This window comes from Myxocyprinus asiaticus, chromosome 10 (assembly GCF_019703515.2).
Source record: "Myxocyprinus asiaticus isolate MX2 ecotype Aquarium Trade chromosome 10, UBuf_Myxa_2, whole genome shotgun sequence".
Classification (NCBI taxonomy): domain Eukaryota; kingdom Metazoa; phylum Chordata; class Actinopteri; order Cypriniformes; family Catostomidae; genus Myxocyprinus; species Myxocyprinus asiaticus.
Genome location: NC_059353.1, coordinates 52,495,446 through 52,508,919, shown reverse-complemented (window position 1 = coordinate 52,508,919; position 13,474 = coordinate 52,495,446). Strand labels below are relative to the sequence as shown.

General features: G+C 39.0%; 1 protein-coding gene across 2 annotated transcripts in view; it reads right to left on the bottom strand.

Moving 5' to 3' along the window:
- Nucleotides 1-6,531: 6,531 nt before the first annotated feature.
- The window catches only part of LOC127446979 (inactive dipeptidyl peptidase 10-like), a 61,454-nt gene continuing 54,511 nt past the window's right edge, over nt 6,532-13,474 (bottom strand). For both annotated transcript variants that reach the window (XM_051708394.1, XM_051708395.1), the window contains exons 24-26: nt 8,618-8,690; nt 8,044-8,117; nt 6,532-7,603 (exon numbers count right to left, since the gene is read on the bottom strand). In XM_051708394.1, coding sequence (XP_051564354.1) covers nt 7,466-7,603; nt 8,044-8,117; nt 8,618-8,690 — 285 coding nt within the window. In that variant the 3' untranslated portion in view covers nt 6,532-7,465. The remainder of the gene's footprint in view (nt 7,604-8,043; nt 8,118-8,617; nt 8,691-13,474) is intronic.

Here is a 13,474-nt window from a genome sequence, read left to right as displayed (position 1 = left end):
TGTATTAAGTGTTTGACTGTGTCTCATTTATCACACACTCTCTGCCACTATAAATGCAGCAGTAATGGACCATATTCACAGTGGTGCCATCAATCATTATTGATGGGAAAGACATCGAAACTGAAAATTACATGCAGTTTAGGAGCTTTATACAGCTACAGTGTACATTTAACTGAATTCTATCCATCACAGCCTTATTTTCATTTACGTTAAAAAACATTTATGAGTGTGCTACTGTGATTGACGTCTATTATCAGCAAGACCTTTGATAAAGATGATACAATATGAATAAATGCTTGCAGTGTTCTTAATTTAGGAATATAATATGTTATGAACACCTAAAAGAACAATAAATGAAAAATAATAATTAAATGAGTAATCTGTTTACTACAGACCAGAGGTTCTATAAAACCTGGAGGAAGTGTTTTGCTAGCGTTCCCATTCATCTAAATGGCATAGGACCTTCTTTGCTTCATTCACTCTCCAGAAACATTTTTAAGATGTAAATGGCAAGTGACTGGTCACTCTGGATTATAGTGAAAATAGGGTTGCACGATTATGACAAAAATCAGAATTGTTGATTATTTTGATATTGTAATTGCAATACATTTTATGGACCCACTTTATATTAGGAGTATTTAACTACTATGTACTTAACCATTTGATACAATGTACTTATTATGTACATACATGTTGTTGCACTGTAGTTACATTTGTAGTAACACTGTTAACGTTACCCCTAACCCAACCCTTACCCCAAAACCTAACTTTAACCCCTAATCCTAACCCTAACACCTACCCGTACCTCAACCTCAGTAGCAGCAAATGTAGGAATTTTGTAGAATAACATGTAGTTACACGGTAAATACATAGTCTTGTATGTATTTAATGTTAATACACAATAGTTACGGACACCTAATATAAAGTGTGACCATTTTCATGAATAAAATTAAAATAAAATACTTAGTTTGAGTGAATCAACTGCATGCCATATTTTATTTTTTTTATGTAGGCTGTACATCCAAAACAACCCACAAACTAATCCTGAATTACTTTATTGGTGTTTTATCAGTAAATTAACAACTTCATATTGGGCCCACTTAGAAGCATAAAAAAACAAAGCATTATCCAAATTTTGAATATATAACGCACAGAAGCGAACAACAGACTCGTCTATGATTGGTTACAATGTTCACCCGCACATTTTGACACAACATGAGTAGACTTACATGGACTGCTGTAATTGACACTTTTCACGATTAGTTAATTGTCTTAATTGTCTTAGTTATTAATCTTTATTATTTATTCAATTAATTGTGCAGCACTAAGTTAAACATCTACTATAATACAGTGAAATTCCTGCTATTTATATGTTGCTTGCAAAAAAATAAAAAAATAAATTGTATTCATCATTCAGAATACACGGCTACTTTTAATGTCTGTCAAAGTAGAAAGATGTATTTTGTTAAGATAATGATATTACAGAATCTACCAGCAGGAGCTAACTGGACCACACTAACCAGAAAAACACTATAACAGACTGTAACTATTTCTCACATGACAATATAAAGAATGAATAAAAGTTTGTAACAAATTAAGGTTGTCCTTTTTAATTTTCTGTAGATATTAGTCAGGTAGTGTTATGAAGACTCATTTCTTACATGTGCTGACTAAATAATTCATGTTAATGTACTGTGAGCTAACACAGAGTACAGCTGAACTAAATCAGAGACTGTTTACCCCGAGACAGAGCACATGTATTCAAATAAATGAGAGAAATTGGAACTCCCAAAATGCCAGATGTAGAAAGGAAGTCCCGCCTAACGGGTAAAAGAGCCAATCACCTTTTAGATCCAGACATCGCCTGTCAGTCAACTAGAGAACATGCATGTGCATTAGTTGGAACAGCCTGAGAAATAGCATTTTTAGCATAATTTGAGGTAAAGAAGTACAATTTATGATACCATTGTTATCATATTTTACTGCTGATTTGAAATATGTTCATTAATCTTAATCGTTACCTTTTTTGAGATTTTGGTCTTTCCAAATTCAAGCAGACAGGAGCTGCACTTTTATGCATCAAGAAATAGCTGCCCGGGAGCATTAAAGGGACTTTTGCTGAAAGAGGCCACTCCCATCAGGGAATTCCATTGCATGAAGAGGTGTACCTAGTCTGCAACTACTGTACGTTTAGGTAGGTGGTATGTGTCAAATTGACATCCACATGAATGGCCGGACCCAGGGTTTCCCAGAAGAACATTGCCCAGAGCATAACACTCCTTCCATTGGCCTGTCATCTTCCCATAGTGCATCCTGCTGCCATCTCTTCCCCAGGTAAACAGCACACACATGCATGACCGTCCACGTGATGTAAAAGAAAACGGGACTCATCAGACCAGGAAAACGTCTTCCACTCCTCCAAGGTCCAGGTTGATGTTTGCGTGCCCATTGTAGGCACTTTCGACGGTGGACAGGGGTCATCAAGGGCACTCTGACTGGTCTGCGGCTACACAGCCCCATACGCAGCAAGGTGCAATGCACTGTGTGTTGTGACACATTCCTCCTGTAACCATCATTAACCTTTTCTGTGCCACAGTAGACCTTCTGTTGGCTCGGACCAGACGGGATAGTCTTCGTTGCTCTGGCGCATTTTTGAGCCTTAGGTGCCCAACACCCTGTTTCTTTTTTAAGCATTTTTGCATATATTGTGTGGCGGGGTGAGCAAGAGACAGACACAGTGGGTGTGGAGTTGGGCCTAGAAGAGGTGTTTATTTGAAATAATAATCAACATAAAATGGGGAATTAACGTGTTCATGGTGGAGTGTCCAAACAAAAGGGGAATGTGGTGTCCTTGCGGTGAAACGGGCTTCAGTGCAGGATGGGGAGTGTCCAAAGAGATGGTCCAGGATATGGATGGGATCTGGCAGCTTCTGTGGTGGCCTGACTTCCCAGGAGCCACGGGAAGTTTGAAGGGAAGGCCGTCCTGCTTCCTCGGCATGTGTGCGGTACTCCCTGGCCACTCATCTAACCTGCACCAGGGTTCCGAGGGACTGTTGTGAGCCTGGCTGAAGGACAGCCCTCAGAGGCAGGGGGACGATGACAAGAGGGAGGGGTGGGTTGTTCCGCCACAATTGCCATTTATTTTTCATTATTAGATTTACATAAAATAATGATTTGGCTGATATATGAGCATTTCATATAGTTAGAAGCACTTCAAAAGAGGGATGCTCCAATAAGGATTTTTACAGCCGATCCCAATTATCGATTTTCTTGTCATCTGATCGGCCAGTACTGATCCCAATAATGATCATTTAACCTTTTATCTGGAACGCAGTCACAACTGGTTATATGTAAGCTTTCTGCTCACTGTCACTGTTAACTGAATTATCCTGTTGGTAATACCATAGCTGCCTAGTTTTTACAACACAAAAATATTCATTTCAAAATGAAAGTTTTTAATAGGCCTTTAAAACAAATAGGTTTACGCAAAATATTATCAATATAAGGAAAGATAGTCCTGTGTCAAACTGAAGTGGAACTGATAACCAATAGGTGTGATGTGACTAGACAGATGTGGTTATTTGTCACTATTTGATTTAATTATTATTCTTCATTATTTTATTATTTATATTGTATTTACATTTACATTTTTTTACATTTATGCATTTGGCAAACGCTTTTATCCAAAGCGACTTACAGTGCACTTATTACAGGGACAATCCCCCTGGAGCAATCTGGAGTTAAGTGCCTTGCTCAAGGACACAATGGTGGTGACTGTGGGGATTGAACCAGCAACCTTCTGATTACCAGTTATGTGCTTTAGTCCACTACACCACCACCACTCCATTTATTTTTAATAATATTTATTGCATCATATTATAGTATCTAAATATTTATATTGAACCATTTTATTCCTAACTAGAGGTTGATTGATATGGGTTTATTAATGGCTGATGTCGATATCCAGAGAGCAGAGCGGCTGATAGGTCGATATGTCATAAGTTAATAGTAAATTATGACATAAAATATACATAAATTGCTCTAAAAATGTATTTACTTTTATTTAGCATTATATTTACTTTAACACAAAACTTTAACTTTGTAAAAATAATAATTAAAAAATCTTTAAAAAATAAGACGTGTGTTTTAAATGGTAGAAAGCAATTTAGTCTTCCCATTTTAGTAATTGTTTGCACATACACAAATTGTAATACATTAGGAAATAACAACACAGTAGTCCAGCAACCACTGATGACATGTGTGCATTAGCAATCGCATTTTCTCACAAAAAGACTGAATCAAACTAATTCACACACAGTGCACAGTGAATATGACACTTATAGCCCATATGAAGCGCTTTTACTTTGAAGTTGCTCTATCGCTTTTGTGCGGATCCAGTGTGAAGCAAACTACTGACCGCTTCCTGATTACATGGCCCAGATCGCCTGCATGGAGTGTCCAGGACTGACCGTCATGCAACATTCATGAGTCAGAGGAACACGGTTTTGATCATGACCAGAATAAGATGCGCTTAAGAGGAATATGAGCACTCCACACAAAGAAAACAGATTTTTGCAAGTTTCGTTAGGTTTGTGAAATGAATCTGTTCAAACGAGATATCTACATATTTGCAGACAGTTTATGATAGAAGTTTAATTAATATTTGCCTTTATATTATTAAACAAGATAGTTAACAGTTACAGGGAATTGTTGAGAAGAGAGAATGAAACTTTAAACATCATGAGCTCAAACACTTCTGTCGCTGCTCTGATTTGTGTGACTGTTTAAATACCTCTCACCCTGTATCGCTCTTGACTGCAGACACATTCGGCAAGTGTTCTATCTATCTATCTGTCCGTCTGTCTATCTGTCTGTCTATCTATCTATCTATCCATCTATGTAGCTGCTGGCTAATTTGACTATGTGACAGTGTCTGATTATCTATAGCTATCTGACTCTCTGTCTAACCATCAAACTTTTCTGCCAAGCCATCATAAAGGTTTGTCTTGACAAACTTTCCCTATTTAGTTTTCTTTTCATTAGAAGGATCCCCAACTTTTTTTACACCACAGACCAGTTTTGTTTTAATAAATATTCTTGCAGACCGGTGGACGAGAGGAAGAGGGACAGGTGCGACACTTCTCCTGTCTGTTTCATTCAAACTGTAATAGATTATATAGTGGTGATCAGAACAAGCACAGAAAGCAATAATTAATTACACTTCTAGTGAATCCTTCATAATGTGGCAGAGAGGAGGGCGGGGCTGGGTCATGATGCTGCACACCAAGCCCCTAATCAGGCTGATCAAGCCCGAGAGGGATAAAGGCGACCAGAGGCGGCAGTTCGAGAGAGAGAGAACTGCAGGAAGCTGCCCTCTATGTGTTTGTTTATGTCTTTTTGTTCAATTAAACATTCCTTTGATGCTTCGTCCGCTTCTCGGATACACCGTAGCCTGGTCCTCAGCCACTCCTCCACCCTCTAGTGGATGACAGCCGCGCCTCCCCGGGCGGAACGCCCCGCTGCGGTTTTGGTGGATGGCAGCGGTTCTCCCGCTCCAGGCGGTCGGCCAGGAGCCCCTCCCCAATCGCGATCAGTGGTCCTAATGACACTATAACTATGTTCAGATTGTCAGTCCAAATCCGATTTTTGTGCATATCCAATTGGAATCTGATCATAATTAGCAAGTCTGTACGGCAAATAATCACATGAAATAAAATTTTTACAAACCCGTTTAAAGCTACATTCATATGTGTTTTTAAATCCTATTCAAATCACATTTCTGGAAATCCATTTCAGTCTGACCGCTCTGATCAGATCTCAAGTGTCTTTCTGCAGTATGTAACTTTTTAACACTACACAAACACACGTTATACATCACACTTTGTTGCAGGAAACATGCTGTGTGGTGGCGGACTGTTCTGCTTGTCTGATAATATTATTAATGTAATCTACTGAAGTTCGACAGCCACATCGTTTCATCAAAGGTGGTTATCACAGGAGTCCACCAGTCACTGCGAGTCTGTCTGGATCACCGGCGGAGACAACAGCATGAAATAAAGCGGCGCATGCCAGCCTCCTCCATCTCTGCCACTGCCTCGTAAAGTGTAGTCCAGGTGTAATATGTTAAACACTAAAATCTCTATTTCATTCCCCTCCATGTTGTTTTTTTGCATACTGATGCAATGTCATTGCAATAGCAAACTATGCAGATATGCCAGAAAATGACGACAGTAATGGGACACACAAATTGGACCCAATCAGTTGCGATATACAGTGTAGACAGTCAATCATGAAGACCGGATTCCAATTGTAAACACAAAAAAAAAAAAGGAATTTGGACTGACAGTCTGAACATGACACTATTACAGTCACATCTATCTGATCCCTACAGCAGCATTCACATAAGAAACAGAAGTTTAGAGAAAACAGTCTGGTTTTGACTAGTTGTTTATTTATAGTTGTAATTGTCATAACTAGAGGACAATAGCTATCAATCCAACCCCCCCACCCCACCCCACCCCACCCCATCCCGTCAACACAGCAAAACTAAACAATTAGCGATACAAAAGCCCCCAAGAAACAAATAAACTAATTAAAAACATTCAGTGACTGGATTCATCCTGTGATCATCTCTAAGCTGACATGAGATATGATGGCGTAAAAAATATACGTTTATACACACTCTTCTGTACAGCACCCAGAATGCACTGCACGTATACACTCTTTTCTTATCAGAGAGCATCATGCACGTGTGTGTTTCTGACACCTGACCGTCTTCAAGCAGAACCGTGAGGTTTTGACGGACAAAATGACTGTTCTTCCCCGTGAGTGGTTGTCATGGAGACGGTAACTCTTTCCTGTGAAGTAACTATGGAAACGCAGTGCTCCTCAATAGACAGACAGAAAGTGAAGCAAAGCAAAAGATCATGCAGTGGCTGGAGCAGTCTGTGCTGTGATTGGCCGACACATGAACCAATCAGAGAGTTCTCAGTGATTTCTGATATTATTTTTCATGAAATATTTTCATGTTTGTCTTGGCGATCAAATCCATTTCCAGCAACAATAACACACACACACACACACACACACACACACTCACACTCACGCAGCTCTAATGCACTCATCCATCATAACTGTTACACACATATACATGTTCACACTCTCAGAGTAGCAGTTATCAGTAGTTGTGTGTTTGTGTGTACGTGTGTGTGTGTGTGTGTGTGTATGTGCGTGTGTGTAATGGTTCTGATTAAAGATGTTTGTTTCGCCATCCCATTGTGTGTGTATTGTAGTGTGTGTGTGTGTGTGTGTGTGTGTGTGTGTGTGTGTGTGTGTGAGTGTGTGTGTGTGTGAGTGTGTGTGTGCGCGTCTGTGTGTAATGGTTTTGATTAAAGATGTTTGTCTTGACGTCCAGTGTGTTTCGCTGTCCCATTGTGTGTGTGTGTTTGAGTGCTGCATGTCATCTTCACTCTTCTTCCTCTTCCTCTTCCTCACTGATGGGAAGCATTTCCTCCTGCAGACAGGATCTAAAGTAGCTGCTCAGTGTCGCTGCCAGGTGTCGCCTGCTTCTCTTAGACAGGAAGTGACCTTCATCTGGATAAATCTAAAAAACAACCAACCAGCAAATGATCAATAAAATGATAAACAATTAAAATGACATTCAACTATAAATAAATGTACAGTAATATTGAAAAAAAATCTGAGAAAACAAGTTTATTTGTATAGCGCTTTTCACAGTACACATTGTTTTACAGAAAATCATATTGTAAAGTCTGTAATGTAATAAATGTTTCCATTGAGCAGTTTCATTAAAAACTTCATTGAAAATTATGGCTAATTGCTTTTGTCTTTAGACCCCCAGTGAGCAAGCTGAAGGCGTCTGTGTCAAGGAACACAAAACTCCATAAGATGTTGATTAATGGAGAAAAATAACCTGACTCACTGTGGGGGCCAGTTCCCCTCTGACTAACAACATGAATATAATGCCAATAATACAAGTGTAAACTCCTCTCTCTCTGTAGTGTTCATGTGTAGTTTGAATACCTGCAGGGTGTAGTTTGCTCCAACCTTCACCAGGTTCTTGATAAGTTCAGCTGTGTGCTGAAAATGAATGTTTGCTGCAGGAAACACAAACATACCAAATGTAAAAAGCAAATGACAATCATCTGTATTTGCTCCATATCTCACTCAATTCCTCTCACTTTATCTGCTTACTTCTTTTCTCTCTAACATACACACACACACACACACACACACACACACACACGTGCACACGCACGCACACATACACACACACACACACATGCATGCACACACACACACATGCATACACATACACACACACATACACACACTCACACATGCATGCACACACACACATATACACACACACCGGCACACACACACACACACACACACACACACACACATACGCACCCACGCACGCACGCATACACACACACATACGCATACACACGCATGCACACATGCATGCACACGCATGCACGCATGCATGCACACACACACACACACATGCACACACACACACACGCATACACACACACACGCATACACACACATACGCACACTCACACACACACACACACAAGTCACTGACCGTCTGCAGTGGCGTGCAGCAGCATGAGCGTCTGCTCTCTGAAGCCCTGTGGATTCTGCAGTACACTAGAGAACTAGAGAACACACACACATCTCATACACAGTATTCATTTTTACTAGAACTGGACATTTTTATGCATTAATTTCAGTGATTGAAAATTCACATTAATAGTTTTTTTTTTTTCACCTCCTGAAACATCACTAAGGTTTTTCCCCACTTCCTGTTGGCACATACACATTTCCAGGCAGTAAACACTCGACTCGTCTGCACATCCCAACATAGAAACTGACTGTGTGCAGCTGACTGTTGTTTCTTCTTCTAAACACAGATGTTTCTCTAGATGTTTCTTCTGTTTGTGCCCTCTTAATATTTTGCAGTTTTATTATACAGTATGTTTTAAATAAAATCTATGGTTGTAAATATTTGCACTGACAACGATTCGATTATGATTCTTTATCTAACAGTTACGATGTATCGTGAAATCTGAAATTTGGTAACAATTTCATTAGATCCCATTCGATTAGATTATTTTAAAACAATTCATAATTGTTTACAAAAATATTCAGAAAAAAGATTCAAATTTTTACTGAACGTTCAGATAGCACAAGATGCACAAGGCTTGATTCACCGATGAATTTAGGAACAGTGAGGTGTGTGGCTGAATGTATAAAGAGAAAAATAATACTAATATTACATGCATTATAGATCTGATATCAATAAAAGATAACATAATGCAACATAATGACTTGATGTAAACACACACAGACACACACACACACACACACACACACACACACACAAACAGACACAGACAGTATGTAAATAATGGAATAAGCATAATAGATTTGTATAATATAACGTCAACATTCATTGCACTAATAATTACAAATAAAATATGTCATGTGCTGACAGATAAGGCCCACATTTAAATCAGACAGGATCATATAATTAAAAACTATCTACAGTGGAAAGAAAAAGTATGTGAACCCTTCATAATTAGCTGGTTTTCTGCATTAATTGGTCATAAAATGTGATCTCATCTTCATCAGATTCACAAGTATAGACAAACACAATGTGATTAAACTAACAACACACAAACTGCTTCAACTCTTCAATATTCTGCTCATCCTCAATATTCTTGGGATGTCTGATGTGAACAGCTCTCTTGAGGTCATTCCACAGCATCTCTATTGGGTTAAGGTCTGGGCTCTGACTGGGACTCTCCAAAAGGTGGATTTTCGTTTTTTTTGAAGTCATTCTGTAGTGGATTTACTTTTATGTTTAGGGTCATTGTCCTGCTGCATCACCCAACTTCTACTGATCTTCAGCTGGCACACAGCCACCCTGATATTATCCTGTAGGATATCTTGATAAACTTGGGAATTCATCTTTCCCTCAATGATGGCAAGCGGTCCAGGCCCCGAAGCAGCAAAGCAGCCCCAAATCATGATGTTCCCTCCACCGTACTTCACTGTTGGGATGATGTTTTCATGTTGGTATGTGGTGCCCTTTTTAAGCCCAAACAATTCAACCTTAGTTTCATCAGTCCACAAAACATTTTCCCAGTAGCGTTGTGGAGTGTCAAGGTTGTCTTTGGCAAACTTCAGGTGTGCAGCAATGTTTTTGTTGGAAAGCAGCAGCTTCCTTCATGATGTCCTGCCATGGACACCATACCTGTTTAATGTTTTCTGTATAGTAGACTCATGAACAGAGATGTTAACCAGTTCCAATGATTCCTTCAAGTCTTTATCTGTCACTCTAGGGTTCTTTATTACCTCATTGAGCATTCTGCGGTGTTCCCTTTGAGTCATCTTGACTGGACGGCCACTTCTAGAGAGAGTACCTATAGTACTAAATCATCTCCATTTATAGACAATTTGTCTAACTGTGGACAGATGAATATCGAAACTCTTCAAGATAACTTTTTAACCCTTTCCAGCTTCATGCAAAGCAACAATTCTTGATTGTTGGTCTTCTAAAATCTCTTTTTTGTGAGGCATGGTTCACGTCAGCAGATGCTTCTTGTGACAAACTCAAAATGTTTGAGTGCTTTTTATAAGTCAAAGTAGCTCTAACCCACACCTCCAATCTCGTTTCATTAATTGGATGCCAGGTTTACCAACTCCTGACTCTAATTAGCTTTTTTTCTCATATTTAGGCTAGGGGTTCACTTAGTTTTTCCACAGCACTGTGATTGTTTAATGGGATGTGTTCAATAAAGACATGAAAGATTATAATTGTTTGTGTGTTGTTATCTTAAGCACATTGTGTTTGTCTATACTTGTGACTTTAATGAAGATGAGATCACATTTTATGACCATTAATGCAGAAAATCAGCTAATTACAAAGGGTTCACATACTTTTTCTTGCCACTGTATTAGTATTGTATAAAGGCGGTTTTACGAGGTATCTTGTACCTGCAAGTTCCTTATTCATTTTCAATGGGAGAGGCGGCAGAACAGAGGAGGCTCCACTTGTCAACCATGTTTACGAGAAAGCTTTTATATTTTTGTGGCTGCCATGTATCATTGACCAATCACTGGTAACTTTAATCAACCGGCATTAATTTTTAACTGGTTAGTTCCCTTCAGAACAGTCTGTAATTGCTCCCTATTCCCTATATAGTGCACTATGTGGCAATCACTATAAAGAGAGTGAGTGAATGAGTGAGTGATTTCACTCTTTCACATTTATTTATTATAATATTTTTAGTTATATTTGTGGTTAAACTTTTTTATGGAGAAATAAAGCAATATAAGCATTATATATTCAATACGGAGAAAAAAGCAACGACAATTAACTTTGGATAAATGGATGAAAAAAGTTATAAATAATGACACAGAACACATCCATCTATTTACCTGCTTTTACAGTTTTTTACGATTGCTTACACACTAAAATTAAAAATAACACAGTTAGTGAAACCTGACACTCAAGGAGCAAATCCTCAGCCCAGATCTGCACAACTATAAGCATATTCTCAGCCTCATGCTTTTTGCAAAACAATAAACATACTTCTCTACATTAGACACAGAAATTTAACATGATGTCACTTCTTTGCCATTTCAAGGCACTGCCTTTCAAAATACCACACCTATGAACCAACTGATCAGACACGGCCGTCAGGTGTACAGACACTTAGGTGCTTAATTGTAAACTCACCAATCAGGTGTAAGCACTATAAAAAGGCAGCAGGTCAGTTTACCTGTCTTCAACAAAAATGGAAGGCAACATTGCAGTAAAAGGAAGAGGAAGAAGGAGAGTTAGGCTGAGAGGGGGAGCCTGCAGAGGAAGAGGGGTAAGGAGAGGAAGAGGTAGGCCTGGAGGAGGACGTGGACAAAGAAGATGAGGACCACATTTATCAGATGAGATTCTAGCAATATTGGTTGGCCATGCTGTAAACCATGGGTTGACGTTGAGAGAGGCTGGACAGAGAGTTCAGCCCAACTTCAGCAGATATACTGTTGCAACAGTAATTCGGACATTTCACGAGCACAGGTGAAAAACAACTTTTCTCTACTGTCTACAGTAAAATAAGTACAATGTAGCCTACTATACTGTATGTACTACATCAGTACTTTTTGGTACCCATTCACTGCATTCCATGTTTAAAACAATGCCTTGTATGCTGTCCTGTGACATTTTACATGTATTTTGATTGGCCTACATAGGATTGAGGGTCCAGAATGTGAAGGAGGAAGGGGCTCCATGATCACAGAGGAACAAGAGAGAGCTATCGTTTTGGCCAATAATGTGATACGCCTCAGAAATTCAAACAAACATCCTCAGTGACCACACAGTTTTCAATAATGTCCATCAGGTCTCAACACTGGGGTGAGTCCTTAAAAAACATCACATACAGATGAAACAACTCTACAAGTGTCATTTGAAAGAAATTCTGAGAGAGTAAAAGACCTGTGGCATGAATATGTGGAGGTAAATAATGTACACTTCAGAACTGTACACTGCACAAACTTTTATATGGAAATTTATAGTAGGCCTATATTGAACTACACAATGTTGTGTTTTTTTGTTTTTTTCCAGAGAGATTTGGTAATGGATGCTGATGCAATTCTGCATGAATTTATCTTCATAGATGAGGCTGGGTTTAAACTAACAAAAGTAAGAAGGAGAAACATCATTGGCCACAGAGTTATTTGGAATGTCCCGGGCCAACGTGGTGGTAACATCACAATGTGCGCTGCAATCACGCAGAATGGGGTCCTCCACCACCATGCCAACATAGGTCTTTACAACACGGCCCACATACTCACATTTTTAGACAATTACACAACATCGTCACAGCTGAAGACCAAATGGATGCAGAGCAGATGAGATGCATTGTCATCTGGGACAATGTATCATTCCACCGATCTGCTCTGGTCCAAAACTGGTTTCATCAGCATCCACAATTTTCACTCCAATACCTCCCACCACACTCTCCCATCCTTAACCCCATTGAGGAGTTTTTCAGCATGGCGATGGAAGGTTTACAATCTCCTTTAATTCATGCTTGCTTTTGTCTCCACAAATGTTTTTGCTGTGTTTACTGTATGTACTGTACTATATTCTATTTAGGATATGTTCTGATTTTCAGTGCAAAATGCAATCTTTGGAAATGCTTGGATGTATTGACTGATTTTACAATGTGGAGAAATATATTCATCAGTGTGCAGTACTGGTCTTGTGTGTTGTGTTTGGTCAATATATTCATGTACTTTAACAATATCTCTGAAAAAATCCAACCCAGACTATATCATTAGAAAAGTAGAAATGTTAAGTGCTTTAGATTGAGCACAGCAGTGTGTACCTGGTTCAAACAGAATCAGATCGTATGAATTGTGTGTGTGTGCCATA